The 17,839-nt window shown below is 41.7% G+C and overlaps 1 protein-coding gene and 1 long non-coding RNA gene across 2 annotated transcripts in view; both read right to left on the bottom strand.

Moving 5' to 3' along the window:
* Positions 1 to 1,165: 1,165 nt before the first annotated feature.
* On the bottom strand, positions 1,166 to 11,917 carry LOC120403096. The gene is made up of 3 exons (XR_005597465.1): positions 11,873 to 11,917; positions 3,160 to 3,319; positions 1,166 to 1,462 (listed from the first exon to the last, which is right to left on the bottom strand). It is a non-coding gene; the product is annotated as an uncharacterized LOC120403096 (long non-coding RNA).
* Positions 11,918 to 13,810: 1,893 nt separating this feature from the next.
* ZNF143 (zinc finger protein 143) overlaps positions 13,811 to 17,839 on the bottom strand; it is a 78,510-nt gene continuing 74,481 nt past the window's right edge. Inside the window, exon 16 of the mRNA XM_039537197.1 lies at positions 13,811 to 14,732. Coding sequence (XP_039393131.1) covers positions 14,649 to 14,732 — 84 coding nt within the window. The 3' untranslated portion in view covers positions 13,811 to 14,648. The remainder of the gene's footprint in view (positions 14,733 to 17,839) is intronic.

Genomic DNA, 17,839 nt, shown 5'->3' on the forward strand with positions numbered 1-17,839 from the left:
TGTCGTACGGGAGGGGCTCAGGTCTGGGGCAGAGGGTTGGGGTGTAGGATGGGGTCAGGGCTCTGGGCTGGTGGTGCAGGCTCTGGGGTGGTACCGGGGATGAGGGGTTTGGGGTGCAGGAGGAAGCTCTGGGTTTGGGGGGGGCTCAAGGCTGGGGCAGGGAGTTGGGGTGCAAGAGGGGGTCAGGGCTCTGGGCTGGGGATGCAGGCTCTGGGGTGGGGCTAGGGATGAGGGGTTTGGGGTGCAAGAAGGGGCTTTTGGTTGGGGGAAGGTCAGGGGATTGGGGCACGGGCTTACCTCGGGCAGCTCCTGGTCAGTGGCGCAGTGGGGGCGCTAAGGCAGGCTTCCTGCCTGTCCTGGCACCACGGACCACGCTGCGCCCCAGAAGTGGCCAGCAGCAGATCTGTCTCCTAGGTGGAGGTGCGCAAGCAGCTCCGTGCGGCTCTCATCTGCAGGCACAGCCCTCCCCTCTCCCCCCCCAGCTCCCATTGGCCAGCGGAGCCAGTGCTCGGGGTGGGGGCAGCACGCAGAGCCCCGTGGCCTCATCACCTAGGAGCCAGACCTGCTGCTGGACGCTTCTGGGGCTCAGCATGGTGTCAGAACAGTTAGGGACTAGCCTGCCTTAGCCAGGCAGCACCGCCAACAGGACTTTTAATTGTCCGGTTGGCAGTGCTGACCAGAGCTGCTGCAACCCAGCGCCTTACATTCCGGGTCACAACCCGCAGTTTGAAAACCACTGGCCTAAACCATAGAGATTGCCTGAAGAGGTCATTGTGAGCTAGAGGCAGTGCTGGGGAAGCTTGCACTGTATTGTGCTCTGTGGACCAAACTGATCCCAAATTCAGTGAACCCAGTTAAATAAATTATCCCCTGATAAACTGAGCTCTTTGGCCTTGCGGATCTTGCAGTCTCAGGCCCCCGTCCTGCAAACAGATACACTACTAGTGTTGACCGTTATGTTCATGCAGTGTCCCACTGAAGTTCACAGGATTCCAGTAGTGTAAGAGTTTGCACCAATGCATCTATTTGCAGGATCAGGGCTTATGTTTTTGCATACAAGTTTAAATCAATTTTAAAAAATAAAACATAAATGTACTCAATATGGAGCATGGAAACCTTAATAACCAGACATGCATCTCTGAGCCTCCACAGACTTGCTGACAAATGCGTGCTTTTATTTATGGGTTTTGAAGCTCAAAGGGAAAACTTTGTTACTTCCTTCTGTGGGTAAAAGAGGAACCCTAATGATGCTAAAAGGGACAGGAAATAGATGAAAAAATTGTTTGTGCTGTAGGGGGAAACTGACACAGAAGTGGATGTGGTGCCATCTTGTCAAGGTTTTCTGTACTTACAAGATCAGCCACTGTCCCTAAAACCACTTATGGCTAAATTAGAGGAGCTCAAACAAGGTTTGGATGGTGTCCAGTCCACAGCAGCCAACATGGACTTAAAACTGGTTAAACTGTCGAGAAAAATAAACAAACAGCTAGAGAGCCAAATTGCACAACTGAGAATCAGAAGCAAGTAGAGTAAAGCAGGACAACTCTCAACCCTGATGACTAATGTAATGAAAGAAAATAAAACACAATGCTATGCTTTATAGTGGGTATGCTTGAAAAGCAAGTTAAGATGCATAATCTAAACAGCTGCCTGACATTTTACACATTGCTATAAGCGATGACCCTGTTTTCATTGAGCAATAGACTATTCTGTCATAACCGCACAGCCTTGACTAAGACTGTTACTGCTAGAATTATTGATGTTTCAGATAAAATCTGAACCCTACAAGCTGTGCAGAAAAGCACACACTGTGTAATGGCAGCAAAATTCTTATTTTTCCAGATCTTGATCATAGATTGCTCTAATTTATTCCAAGTACTAGCCCAATCAAACAACCATTAAGATAGCTTAAAGAAATCCTCACCTCTCCCTCTGTCTTGCACCAAACACAGCTCACTTGGACCAGAGGATTTGGCCTTCTGACTCACAAGTTCTTGGTGTTGAAACTTAAAACAGCTTCAGACAGAATTCTACCCATTTGGAATGTGCTGAGTATAGAGAAGGCTTCTAACTTTCACAGAAATCCTTAATATTACTCAGTACTGTAGTACAAAATAATTATATAGTGGTTGAGATTTTCTAGTAGTTTTATAAAGCCTTTATTTTTTACCTTTATGCATCTTAAGATCTGATCCTGTAACTCTTACACATATGAGGAGTCAAGATGAAGTCAATATAAAAGTTAATGAGTCAGAATAATTGAAAAGAATTATTGCTCTAACATCAACAGATACTGTGACTATAATATAGAGTTAAGATGTTCTATTCCTTTTTTAAATGATTATGGTTATAATGATTTAACATAAAATGGAAATCGGCATTTTGTATCGGTAATTCAAAATTATTAAACAATTTCCCAACACAAGCTAAACAAATCTAAGCAATCACAGTAATTATTTCACTAGCTGTTAATAATTTTTCTTAGTGTATGTAAAACCCTAAATAATTCCTCTATCTTCTGGGGTTTTCAATATTATTATTGTCCCTTTAGCCATCTCTTATACATACTATACAGATTGAAGGCCAGATTTTTAAAGGTATAGGTACAGATAGGTGTCTAGTAGGATTTCCAAAAGTGCCTAGGCACCTAACTCCCATTGAAATCAATAGGAGTTAGACAACTAGGTACTGCTGAAAATCCCTCAAGCACATATCTGCATCTTTAGATGCCTAAATACCTTTACAAATTTGGCCCTTAGATCGTCTAATCTTTGCTCACAAGCCAGTCCCTTTCCCAGTAACTTTGTTGTAATTCTCCGAACTCCCTCCAATTTGTCAATACCTTTTGGTTAAGGAGGGGACCAGAAAGGAATGCAATAGTCCAGACAGGTCTAGTCACACCAAAAAGGGGCCTATTTCCTCACTCCTTCATGACAGAACACTTCTGCATATGCAGCTCAGAAGTGCATTAGCCTTTTAGGCTGCCATATCATATGCAAACTCATTCCATTTCCAAGTCATCACTTCTAGATTTTCTTTTTTAAATTACTGTTCCAAGTTTCTCCTTCCCATTGAATATCTGTGCTTCAGATTATTTTTCCTTAGATGTACTAATCTGAATCTCATTTTATTTTCTGGGTATGCTTCTAACATAAGTACCTTTGTATTATGTCCCCGTCCTGAGTGGCATTTGCAATTCTTTCCATTTAATATCTGTGAATTTTGTTAGCACGCTGTTTACCATCTGTTCTAGATCTTGAATTCTGGGTCATGCTGTTCTGGGCATTAGTATTCAAAACAAGGAACAAAAATCAATGTCCTGTATAGTAAAGAAAGTACAACTTATATTTTTAAATTCTAAATTGTAGTGGGATGAAATCCAAAATACATACAACAGAAAGTCAGATCATATAATTTATTATTGAATATTTTATATTTATCTCATAGTAGTACCCAGAAGCTGCAACAGAGCTCATGGTTCCATTGTACTAGGCATAGTAAAAACACATAGGAAAACATGGGGCCCAGATCCTCAGCTGGTATAAATTGCCATAGCTCCATTGACTTCAACTTATACAAGTTGAGAATCTGAATCATGGTCCCTGCTCCAAAGAACTCAAAATCTTAAGTTTAGTGTCTACACACAAAAGTTGTATTACTTTAACTATACCAGTATAGTTAACACAGTACAACTCCCCTATTGTGGATGCAGTTACACCAGTATTAAAGTGCTTATACTGACATAGCTTATTTCTGTTTAGGAGGATGCTCCTTAGAAGGACTTATACATACTGAACCAACAGTTATACTAGTACAAAAACTGTGTAGACTAGGCCTTAGCTAGCCCTTCTAATCCTGCAAACACTTATGCACGTGAGTACCTTTACACATGTTAGTAGTCCCAATGAATTTAGTGGGACAATTCATAAGCATAAAGATGCATATTACTCAAGTGTGTAAGGGTTTGCATGATTGGGGCCTAAGAAGGCAAGCAATATACAAAGAATGGAGTGGAAGAGGGATACAATCAAATATATATATTTTATATACATTTTGACATTTTAAAAATAATTATACATGAAGTAAATGCCAGTTAATCCCATCTGCCCCTCAATCCATATTTAACTGGCCAATTTCTCAGAGACATCACGGCATATATTCAAATCATATGATACTGACCACTAGGCTAACTGTCTGTCTGAATTACCTCTATAGCAAAAGGGAGAAAAATCTAACAGAAATAATTTTATAACGTCGTTATTTCTGTTGCAGTTTCCAACAGCTTAATATTAGCATTCTGCCATGACAGGAGAACAGATAGGCCTCTGGTCATCAGGGGCTAGGACAGATGACCTTGCCTTGAATTACTCAGCTATATATTGAGAGCCCACTTAGCCAAGTATCACAGATCATTGGGACTTAGGGTATGTCTACACTGGCAGAGTTACAGAGCCAGCAATTACAGTGCTGCTCAGAGAACACTGAAGGGAAACCGCTGTTGTGTGTTCACACTTGCAGCGATGCACTCTGGGCAGCTATCCTACAGAACATCTATTCCTCTTCTCCCGCTAAGAATTGTGGGAAGGCGGAGGGGGTCGCAGGGTATCCTGGGTCCTGTCCCAATGCCCCGTCATGCATTGCTTCACATCCCAGCAATCCCTGTGTTTCCGTCTGCATTTGGTGCCATCTTTAAACAGTTTGTGTACTGCATACTCTGCCTCTTGAGGCTGCAGGAATGGATCCCACACTGTTGACCAATATGCTTCTTGCTCTCACCAACACGTCGCGAGTGGCAGTGGAGTTATTCCTTAAACTACAAGGGCAAGAGGAGTGCAACATTGATCTCACCACACATAGTAGCTACAACACGAGATTGCTTATGACATTCACAAAGGTGCTGACCACAGAGGAACGCCGCTTTTGGGCTCAGGAAACAAACACTGAGTGGTGGGATCAGATCATCATGTACTTCTAGGATGACGAGCAGTGGCTGCAGAACTTTTGGATGAGGAAAGCCACATTCTTGGGACTGTGTGATGAGCTCACCCCAGCCCTGCAGCACAAGGACACAAGAATGACAGCTGCTCTGTTGTTGGCGATTGCACTGTGGAAGCTGGCTACTCCAGACTGCTACTGATTCATAGAATATCAGGATTGGAAGGGACCTTAGGAGATCATCTAGTCCAACCCCCTGCTTAAAGCAGGACCAATCCCCAGGCAGATTTTTACCCCAGTTCCCTAAATGACCCCCTCAAGGATTGAACTCACAACCCTGGGTTTAGCAGGCCAATGCTCAAACCACTGAGCTATCCCTCCCCCAACTAACCAGTTAGGAGTGGGAAAGTCGACTGTTGGACTGGTGTTGATGGAAGTTTGCAGGACTATTAATTGCATCCTGCTCCAAAAGACTGTGACTCTGGGCAATGTGTGTGACATTGTGGATGGCTTTGCACAAATGGGCTCCCCTAATTGCAGAGGGGAGATAGATGGCACGCATATTCCAATTCTGGCACCAGACCACCTAGCCACCGAGTACATTAATCAGAAGGGGTATTTCTCAATGGTTCTCCAGCTGTTTGTGGATCACCGTGGGCATTTCACGGACATTAACACAGGCTGGTCTGGAAAGGTGCATGATGCACGCATCTTTGGGAACACTGGCCTGTTCAGGAAGCTGCAAGTAGGGACTTTCTTCCCAGACCAGAAGATCACTGTAGGGAAAGTCAAAATGCCCACTGTGATCCTGGGAGACCCCGCCTACCCCTTAATGCAGTGGCTTATGAAGCCATACCTGGGGCATCTTCACAGCAGTAAGGAGCAGTTCAACAACAGGCTGAGCAAGTGTAGAATGACTGTTGAGTGTGCATTTAAAGGCCTGCTGGTGCTGCTTATATGGGAGGCTGGACCTGGCCGATGACAATATTCCTACGCTTATAGCCGCGTCCTGTATGCTCCATAATATTTGTGAAGTGAAGGGTGAAAGCTTCACACAGGACTGGACTGCTGAGGCTCAGCACCTGGAGGCTGAATTTGAACAGCCAGAAAACAGAGCTATTAGAGGGGTGCAGTACAGGGCCATAAGGATCAGGGATGCCTTGAGGCAGCAATTTGAGGCTGAAAGCCACTAACATTTGTTGCTGTGCTTGGGAGTGCAGTGCTTGTAATGCTAGGAGGTGATTGTGATTGGTGCAGACGATGCACTATGAAGGCGTAAGAAAATCGCCTGTTGCTTTGCAGGGCTCTGTTTGCTTTCAATTAATGGAATAAAGATTGCTTTCAAACCAAAACAATTCTTTTATTAAAAAACAACAATCAATCAGAGAAGAGAGAGAGAGAGAGAGACAAGAAAACACAACAGCAGTGAGGGACATGGGGGAAGGGAGGGTCCCAGAAGGAGGTGGGGTCCCGGGATGGTTAAAGATTTGTGTACGTCTAACCTTCTCCTCTGGAGTACAGTGCAGCGGGTACTGTACTTCAGCAGCACTAAACTGCAGACGGACAGGTGTTGAGTACAGTGAGTAGTGGGAGTCCACAGGGCTGGACTGTGATGAGGCAGGAGTGGAATGCAGCGGGTACAGACTGGAGCCAGGAGATTGATAAGATTGTGTTGGCGGTGTCTGGGAGGAACATGGGAAAGAGTTTTGCAACAGCGGCTGCATGGGAGGGCGGGCGGGCACAGCGCTGCTTGGTTTGCAGTGTTAGTATCGCCTGAAGCGTGTCTGCTTGGCTCTCCATAATGTTTAAGAGCCGCTCCATGGTTTTGTTCCAGTGCGCTGCATTCTCCTTTCTGTCCCTCTTCTCGCTGTCCTGTCACTCCTTCAATTCTTGTTTTTTGGACACGGAGTGCATCTTGACATCACGCAGAAAGTCCTCCTTAGTTCTTCGTGGCCGCTTTCTTATTCTGCGCAGCCGTTCAGCCAGTGATAACAAAAAGGGAGGCTTGGATCCCAAGGTCATCTCTGTGAAGCCAAAATGCAACATTTTACAGAAGCAGTATTTAAGTATACACAGACCACTCATTTAAAACACAGCCACTATTCACACACTTGTCACTAACAAGCTGACCCCAGGCAAGCACACATGAGCCACAAGACCCCCAAAATGGTGAGCAACCAGAGAAGTAGGGGAAATCAGTGTTCCAGGACCATACTGTACACTGTGCATGTGGCTCTTGGGGAGAGCCAGCACTGTAGGGGAGGGGGGTTATAATCATTCCTGTCCCCACATTTTCCACAGGCTGTGTTCATTATGGAAGATATCTCGCTGCTGAGGGTGAGCAGGGAATCTAGGAAGGCTCGCCTGCATGCAGCAATGGTCCCCCTACCTCCCCAGTGATGGCAGAGTGGTGCGGGAAAGTTACCCTTAATGGGGCAAGAAACAAAGCAGCTCTGCCAAAGAACCTACGGCAGTGGATTGCCCAGTATCTCCATAAGAGTTTCTGGAGATCTCTGAGGCAGATTCCTGTGAAGTAAGGAAGACAATCAACACCCTGTTCCACCGCTCAGACTAGGTATGTGGTGGTATGCACATTATACAGACACAAGCCTGCTTTCTGCCCCCAACAACTCGCTTCAGCGATTCCCAAAATCAATTCCACTTACCAGGGGCCTCCTCTCCTGTTTGCGCTTCACCAAGATCTGACAGCTGTGACTAGCTAGCCTCCTCCGGGGTAGAGAAGAGCTCTTGGCTGCATGCATCTCTGACATCCAAGTCATCCTCTGCCTCTGGGCTCCCCTCCCCCAGCACATCTTCGTCCAAGAATTCCTCTTCTTGGCTCGGTCCACTCTCAACTGGCATGTGAGCCACCAAAGTATCCACAGTGGCCTTCACAGTGGCGGTGGGGTCGCCACCGAGTATTGCGTCCAGCTCTTTGTAGAGCCATCAGCTCGTGGGCGCAGCACTGGAGTAGCGGTTTGCCTCCCGTGCCTGGTGGTAGGTGTTCCGCAGCTCCTTCACTGTGACCCTGCACTGCAGTGTGTCCTGGTCATGGCCCCTCTCTGTCATGCATTGTGTAATCTGTCTGCAGGTATCATAATTCCTATGGCTGGAGCGCAGCTGGGACTGGACAGCCTCCTCTCCCCAAATACTGATGAGGTCCAGCAGCTCAGCATTGCTTCAAGTGGGGGACTGCCTGATGCGTAGAGCACGCATGGTCACATGGAAAGATGCGCTGAGACCACAGCATGCATCACCGAGCAAACAGGAAGGGGACAATCAAAATTCCAAAGGAATTTATAGGATGGGGATGATGATTGGTCACCTGAAGGCAGGGCAGTAGAGTTCAAACTGATGACCAGAGAGTCGAGAACAGGCATTGTGGGACACCTCCCAGAGGCCAATCACAGTGCTGTAATCGACCAGGGTGTCTACACTGGCACTGCGGCGCTGTACCCCTAGTACAGAAAGCTGTATACCTCTTGGGGTGGTTTTTTTTACAGCGCTGCAACTGCACAGTTTCTGCACGCTAAGTGGCTTGGCAGTGCGTACACCTCGGGAGTTAGAGAGCAGAAAGCTGCTTTACTGCACAGGAACTTACCAGTGTAGACAAGGCCTGAAATACTATGGTGATGTGAGGATCATAAAATTACCTAGACAGACCAATAAGATTAGGTAGCCAATAAGAGAAGTTTGATGGACTCTTAAATCTCAATCATTCCTTATCAGCCAGAAGGTCAGTGAGGAATTTAAAGAAAGGAATTAGTGAAATCCTCATAGCTTTGACAGAGATGAAAAAGACTCCTTTGCTCAGGGTAAAAAGTATTCAATTATGCCAGTGGAGTTGTAAATATTTTATCATTCCTTTGAGCAAAATACTTAAATAATCTCAACAGAACAGAAACAAATCAATACACAAAACTGTTTTCACTTCAGAACCTGAAATGGGATTTAAGAGAGAGTCAAATTTTAATTAGAGAGGAACATGCACAGAGAATTTAGGACCATAGAATGCTTATGGAAATGTATGTTGCTGATATATCCTTGTACCCTTATTGGGTTAATAAAAGTAGTCTCTGAATATACATTTCAGTTGAAGAAGTCTTATATCATACTCCTGAAAGTTTAAGTGTCAGGCAGTTATCATTTTTAAGGTCTAATTGCATTAATGTCAGATGCTCCCTTCCCTTGAAAAAGTGAACTCTGCTGGCAAAATCAAGAACAAGGAGCAATGTCACAACTGGGGGCAAAACCTAAGATAAATTCTTAAATCCAGACACGACAAGAGGAAATGATTGTTTGTATTGCTTAAGTGCAGTATAATTTACTGTAATAAAGGTGTGACACATCAGAGTTCTAGTAAGAGACTGCTCTTTATTTTCTGGCTACTGATATATGCCATGGGCCAGAGTTACAAAAAGATTATATCCTTATCACATAGCAGGGGTTATTACTCATTGACTACTGTTACATTTACTACCATCTTTAAACATTATGTGGAACTGCAGGAAATGTAAAATTTGTCAACATTTTGTAAATCATTTTCTGGCAACCAGATTTTAAACCTGAGGACAACTCTATTTTAAATTTTAAACGACTATATAAATCCACCTGGGAACAGCTTCTGCTAAACAAACATATGTACTATTGGGAGTTTCCCCTTAAAATCTAAAGTCAGATCCTCAGCTGGTGTAAACTGTCATATCTCCTTTGAAGTCAATGGAGCTATGCAATTTACATCTGCGGATCTGCCTCTAGAGATTATATCACCATGTTACAAAAAATTACCATACCTCATTATTGTTTGTGATAACTTGGACCTCAGGTTTAACGCATTTGCAGACCCAATGCAAATAATTATCTAACTGCACTTTGTTTATACACTTATTTTATACATTTTTCCAAGACAGTGAAGGGGCAAACTGAGTACATTTTTTAAATGCTAACAATTGAAAAGTAGTATCTGAACCAGACATACTGGTCAGGTACAACCCACCACTCACCTTCTCTCTGGTAACGATTCCCATCCCCATACCAGGTAAATAACAAGTCTCCTCTCCCCCAACTACCAATGAAATATTTCAGAGTTGCAGTTTTTTTAAATAGCTGTAGGGTTTTATAAAATATTTCAGTCCTGTCACTCATTTGGGGCAATGTCTAACAATAGAACTGGAGTACAATTCTATCAGAGAACTCTCTTGCATCAGAGCTAGTACTATGTGGCTGAGCTATGATAGCCTATGTAACCCACAGGCCAAATCCCAGGGCCAGCGTGAGTGAGCTCCATGGCTGTTGAAGCTACCAGATGCGAAGGAAAGAATCTCATCCTTTCCTTACCAGTGGCTACATAGTGATCCAACCCACCTGTGTCCTTGAGGATGTGGTTGGGGAAGCACTGAGCATGCTCAGTGCCTCCACACTCACTGGCCAAAATACATCTGTCTCTGGCACATGGGCACCATTAGTGGAATGTGCCTGTGGACAAGCACTCAAAGGGGAAGATATGGATTCTTCCATGTTGACTGACAAGCAGCCTCCAAAGAACTTTAAAGGGTGTTTCACATCCCTTACAGGGCTCCAAATCAGAGTGTCAGCCAGTAATGAACACAGGGTCATTAAGCCAAAGAAACGCTCCCTCCAATACTGTTGGGGAGTGAGGCATGGGGAAAACTACTTTCCAGGGTGAACCATTTCCATTTTAACCTTTTGTAATATATAGACTATATCCCCAGCCCTTTCTTTCCCCACACCCTTACAAGAGAAGCAACAGACAGCAGCAGAAGCCACTGTGGCCCCAGTGGGATTCAGAGGATCCAGGAGCCACATAGGGTTGCTCAGCTCCCAAATGCCCAAACAGCTCTTCCCCTTGCCTCTGCCCCTTCTCCTTCACACTGTGCCTGAACAGCTCTAGTATCAGTGGTGCCAAGAATAACTATGCGCAAGAAGGGACTATTGCTCCTTTTACAAGAGTGTAACCAGGCCTGAAGGTTGGCCTCTTAAGAGCAAAAAGAAGGTAGCCCAGCCCCAGCCTATGCATGTATGCTTCTGAGTTCCCTCTTCAAGGCAGGGGGACTCTTTGTTATGCATACAGTGCCTGCCCCATTGGGCCAGCAGGGCTGGAAGACCAATAGTAACCACCTTCCCCATCTTGGGGAAGCAGGGCTCTTAAGGGAGAGAGATGCTAGACTGCTGTGAAGGGAAGCTTAGCTCATGTGATGAAAAGGATCTTGGGATCTCAGAGGAGAAAATGTGATTGTGTATTGGGAGGTGGGGAAATTGATTGATTTTGAAGAACAGGGAAGGTAATATATTTTAGGACAGGAGTTGGTTTTGTAGGGGCAGAACTGATTGTATGGGATGGGGATTCAAATCTGAAAGTGAGAGGAAATAATGTATAGGGAATACTTAGATAATGGGGGTGATTATTGGGGAGTGAATTGTACAGTAAGTTATTTTGTTTGTGGGGGATCCATTCATAAACTGTCTCCCTGTCCTCGGCTTGTACTAAAGAGTTCACTTCACTATGAGGAAGAAGGGACCTCCAAGGGAAGGGTATAAAACATAAGGGACAGGCAAGATATTCCTACTCCTAACTGCCCAATTTTAAAATGCCACTCCTACCTCCCATCTGATTCCCACATGCCCCATTCCTTCTCACTGCTCCAGCTGCAATTCAGACTCTCTTACTGAATTTCTTCTTGCCAATCCCTCCCTCCAGCAACCCAATTCCATATCTGATCTGTCTCATACCAAAGAATCTTCCAATTCCAACAACATCTGATATCTTCTCCTATTAAAGACAGTTCACCAAAAACATTCTTCTGGCTCTTAGGCCTGGTCCACACTAGGGGGGCAATCGATCTAAGATACACAACTTCAGCTACGAGAATAGTGTAGCTGAAGTCGATACATCTTAGATCGACTTAGAATTACTTACTTCGCATCCTCGCGGCGCGGGATCGACGGCCAAGGCTCCCCCGTCGACTTTGCTTCTGCCTGTTGCCGAGCTGGAGTTCAGCAGTCGACAGGAGAGCGATCGGGGATCGATTTATCGTGTCTACACTACATGTGATAAATCGATCCCCAATAGATCGATCGCTACCCGGTGGGTAGTGTAGACGTACCCTTAGAGTAAAAGCAGAGATTAAAAGAACATGAATCTCTTCACTATGAACTGATCATCATTCCATTACACATGCAGACTTGATTCCCATGCAGGCCTCATATGTAAAATGTATGTAAACACCATTTCTCCTTCCTTCTCTAACTTGTATAGGCAGCCTACCTCTTTCCATCTCCAGTTTATTCTGTACACTGAACTGAGATTTTTTTTTTTTTAATAACTGGTAACAAACAATACTAAAGCACACCTAGGAACTTTTAAGGTTTATAAAAGCTATGAAGATAGTTCCTATGACGTATAAGAGGGATTTCTTAAAGGATAATACTTTAAACAGTCTTCTGAATAGTGATAGTTTAAGAGGCTGTGCAACAGACTGAATAGTAGAAATAGGAAAATAGTAATCAAATTTGGGTTGTAGGTAATGTACAGAAAATAGAGATGAAGCTATTCCTGTCCCAGTCTTCTTACTTCTTCAAAAAAATGGTGCCACAAGTGCTACTGTTCTTTTTGCAAAACAAAACAAAACAAAAAACAAACAACTCTGGGAGTTTATACAAAAATTAAAGATATGGCATTTGGCATAAAGGGACAATTTTTAAATGCTTGTGAGAAACTAGCCTAGCCGGCATGCAGTTTATCCCTCCATACCAGATAATATTTACTTCTGTGTGATAATAGGAGCTACACAGAGGGAAGACTGGGAATAAAGTTTTCAAAAGCAGCTCAGTGATTTAGGTGCCTAAATCCCATTAAAAGTCAATAGGCACTTTCAAGAATTTCACCCTAATCTCAAGGATATGCTAGATCAATGAGAATATTCTTGTATTCCCAAACCTACTCCATATTACAGTATTTGTTCATTACAAGTGGTTTTGGTCATATGTATGAGCAACCTGAAAAAAATAAAAATAAATAAAATAAATTAATGGAGATACAACCAGTTTGGAATCAGTAACCCAGAACAACATTAATTAATCACTGATTTGACTATTTGCACCTGGGTTCTTTGAGGTCAAATGCCAGAGTGAATAATGAGGCACAAGATTTTTATGTAAATTTTTTGTCACAATACTTACTAGGGACTGACTATTCCTTTACAGCTTTATCCTGCAAGTGCTGACTGCCTTCTATGAGATGAGAGTTGAGGGCACTTAGAACCTCATATGACCAGCTCTTTGAAGAGAATATTAATCTAAAACAAGCATAAATTCTTATTTTAAGACAAAGGTTCTTTTTTAGCAAGTCTACTAACCAGACTACATTAAAGGCACTTTTTGGTATATAAAAAGTTTAAAGGTTCCTTTTACTATCTCTTTCCATATGCAACTACAATGAATCCTCTTTATAGAATGATGTATGATGAATAGCGGTGTACTTACAATACCAGGAATTAAACCTATTTCTAGTGACTTCTGGCCTGATTTTCTGAAGTTCTGAGCATCCATAAATCCCATGTAAATCATGAGGAGCTGCAGGTGCTCAGCCCCTTTGAACAATCAGACTGTAAATGCTTGTCTCTATATTATAACAAACATTTTAAAATTAAAAAAATGTTTTATTATGGTCAGAGTTTACATTTTTGGTAGAATGTGTTAGCTAACCTGCCATCATAATCACTCTTGTAGTGTTTCAGAATTTTTTTAAATTAAAAATGTATACTAAATGTTTAATACACTATGGTAGCTGCTGGTCTAAATTAGTATACCACAGAATAAAATTCATGATAAACTCACTTTGGAACAATTTATACAAAGCAGTAAATAAATAATTTGCACTTCAGTCTCATTAAAAAGTAAGACAATACTTCACACCACAGTATCATACTATCTAGATATTATAAACTTGTTATCCTTTATTGCATCATAATTTGAAGATAACATTAAGATTAAGTAAAATATGTAAAGAAACAGAATAATTAGATTTACTTCCTTTAATATTGAACAACCAAAGTTTCTCTTTTGTACATAATCCATTTTTAAGATAATATAATTAGCACTTCCAGCATTAACAGTCTGTATTTACAATGAATGCGCTGGGCAGGGAATCTAAATAAGAAGACTCTTCAAATCTGTATGAAATGCAAATCAAAATGCAAAGATTTACAGTAGGCTCAACTCCAAGATTCTTCTATTTATGGGAGACAATTAAAAATGCTTTACTTTCTTTATTACCTGTAAGTGTTCCTGAAATGATTTGGTATAATGTTTTAAACATTTGAAATCTTCAATAATGCCTTCATTATTCTGCACATTATATTAAAAATTCATTCCAATACTTCTACATCAGCTTTTGCTTTTTTGTAGACTGGTTGAAATCTGATGAAAGGATAATGAGGAAATTTACTATGTAATCCTAATTTCATATTCCTTGATATATAATGGGTTGAGAAGATTGTGCTGGTCTATTCCATGGGTTATGTACACAAAAGTTATGCGCGTTTTAAAATGTTCTTCGCTCTTGCATAAAATGTGTACAGAGTATGAATGAGCAGGAAAACATCAAAGTTTTTATGGATTGCAGCTGGCATGGACTTTTGTTGATTGAAAATAAAATATCATTTGCTCTATTGTTCTTGTAGCAGTATTAGAAGTTAATCATCAATCCCCGGTGTTTCACCCTGTTGTATTCTGGAGGCTATTCTGATGGCTTCTTCCAAAGACTGCTGCTCTCCAAGCTGAAACAATGGTATGTGAAAAACATAAATTGATCAAAATCGTTGCATAAGATAGATCACTGTTTTCTTATGAGAGAAAGGGGGAAAAGCAAAAACTACACCAGTCAATCCTCCTTTCTGCAGTAATTGTGATAGCCAGTATTGTCAGATTTTTCTGAATAATATGTACTAGCAGTTATCTAATCAGTTATCAAAATGAAAATACACCCGAGGAATTAAGCTCAGTTTTCCGAATGGCCTTCAGAGTCTTGGTGCACTGCAAACAAATTTCACCACATGCTTTAGAGATAATCTTTCAACTTGGCAGATATTAAAAGAAACTGCTAAGATAAGGTTTTCAGCAAGCAAGGCAGGTGCTAAATAATGACCTACTAATACTCACAACCCAAAATGCATAATACTAGTTTTCTTTAAGTTTTCAGCATATAAACAAGACTTTGGGAACAATGGCATCTTTTTTTTTTTTATACAAGTGGCAAAATTCAAGTTGATGAAATCGAAAAGTTGGAAAATAGTGATGACAGCGCTCAACACTGCAGCAGTTTAAAAAAAGAAGACTCTTGTGGCAGCAGCTACAGGACCTTCAGTATCACTGTTAGAAGCTATTCCATCAAACTGATTTTTTGTTGTTGGAAATGGTTCTCAAAGTATTCTATATCAGTGAACTCAGGGCTGAAAAACTAAAAGTAATTTTGTACTAACCTGCCCATTAGCCATTACCAAGTTGCAGAGAGGGTGAAGACAAAGTGAAGAGACAAAAAGATCTCGGAGGATAGGTCCCTAGTCCAAGTAAATGTGGTTTTTATCATAACCAGATGAGAAATTCTGGCTATACTGCAATCAATGAGAGCTTTGTCGTTAACTCCAACAGGACCAGGATTTCACCCTGGACATGTATCATTCTACTGGCCTCATTAATATTTAGAAATCAATGGAACACATTTATTAGTATAGGGGGATGGTGGAGGAATTGTTCTTAAGTGGTAACTATAGAATTTTCTCTCTTTGGTATTTTGATATACCGGTATATTTGAAACTTTTATTAATATAGATTTTCCTCCGCATCTAAAGACTATCAGAAATTATGTAGTACTGATAAAGGCTATGAAATTAGTGAAAGTAAGACGTTCAGAAATAACATGATACAACAGAAAAAATAAATGGATTTGCCTATAAAAAGGCCAGTAAATAAATACTATTAGAAGCCTGCAAACCTGACACTTTTGCCTCACAATGTGATACATTTTCTTTTTCTCTGTCAGCACATGGTCAGTTTGTTACTTGGCGTGAGCTGAAAAATGTACACACTCCTGAATCCTAATTAACTTTTGAATATTGCAGATTCAGAATATTTATTCCATCCAGTAAACATGGCACTGAGAGTGATTTTCACTGTATCCCAAATACTGGCAGTTTGGAATATCTGATAGACTATGTTGCTAAGAGACACTGGCAGGCTGCTTATGCACTTTAATGTTCTTGATAAGCAGTTAAGGAAATCAGTAAGCCTGGGCACTGTTTCAAGTTTCTGTGTAGAAAGAAGTAATACGTTTTCAAGTATGAAAGTGTTCAGTTAATCCTGCTTTCCATATGCTTTGCCAGTTCTAGAAATAAGAAAATTAACAAAATTTAGGAGATCATAGTATTATTATTCTCCATTAAGTATTTAAGAGTAATTTTTCAAAACTAATTTACAGCATGAGACATATTTTATGGGGATACATTTTCAGCCCAGTATGTGGGAATTTAAACATGCAAATCCTATTTTATATTCCTTTTTTGGGGGGTTGTTACACCTTGAATTTAAACTAGTTCGGTCTAACTAGTATTACTGGAAATGTCAGTCTAGTGTTAAACAAACAGGCTTTCCTAGACTGATTTGCCAGTGTACTTCAATTCTGACCCAGAGTGATAACTTCTGTGAGTGAAAGGGCCATTTGTTTTCCTTGCCCATTCAATCACTGGATGCTCTGCTGAGGGTGCCAAGATGGGCTAATTACACTATTACTTTTTGTTATTTGTATAACTAATTTCAGAGAGACCACTGAAATGCCCTCACACAGAAGCCAATTTTGGCAAAATTAGAACCCATGTCTTAGAACTGAAAGGCTCTGTAATTCATTACCATTCAAACTGTGTTCCTTTCCTCATAAACCAAAGTGACAATGACATCCTCTCATACTCAGACCTCCAACGGAAATAAAAGAAAATAACCTGTAATAAGAGCTCTAAGATGTATGCATCTGAGAACACAGAATATAGTTCTCATGGGTGTGTCACCTTCTGAGTTTGGAAGCTTTTAATCTCTCTGTTAGCTTTATCAAATATGTATAGTTTTGAATGGTCAAAACACTTCTGAAGAGTTACCAGTTGTGACCCAAGGAGCCTCTTAAATACCAATTGGCAGAGGGCACACCAGACCATAGCTCTTATCAGGCCTGACACACACACTGCCCACAACTCACTGTTGTCATAATCTGTATCTAAAAGTTACCATGTAAGATGATGTCATATGCAAACTGGCCACATGCTGGTCCTCAATATTACTGTGTGATGTACATACTGGCAGTGTATAAAGAATTATAGACGTGTGCTAGAAATTTGTTTCTAAAATGTGTTTGGAAGGTAGTGCCTGAGCCCAGACCATCTTAGACAAAGGAACGTTGTTTCGCCCAGCTTGACAATGTCTCCAATGTAAATTAACCAAGGTGAGCTCAAAGACAATGAAAAAGGCATTTACGTGTAAGGTAAACAAAGTAATCAGGTGAGCAACTGGCAGAAGATGACCACTTAACAATCACGACAGGGGATTGTGGCTGCACCACCAGGATGCCATCCTGTCTCTTGAAACAAGGTCAATGAACTTTGGGAAGATATAAGCAGAAGCAAAAAGCCATTTTGTGATCCATCATAGGACGGAGACAAAGGGCCAGAGCTCATGTAATCTGAGAAAGTTGAATCCTTCTACCAAGGGGGATGAAGTGTCTGGTAACTGACTCTAGATGAGGAACCTGCTTAAACAGAGATTAAAAAGTTTTAGTCTCTACAAAGCGTGTTTTGTTTTGTTTTATTTGTAACCATCTCTGTGCCATCTATTCTTACTTACT

This window comes from Mauremys reevesii, linkage group 4, assembly GCF_016161935.1.
Source record: "Mauremys reevesii isolate NIE-2019 linkage group 4, ASM1616193v1, whole genome shotgun sequence".
NCBI lineage: Eukaryota > Metazoa > Chordata > Testudines > Geoemydidae > Mauremys > Mauremys reevesii.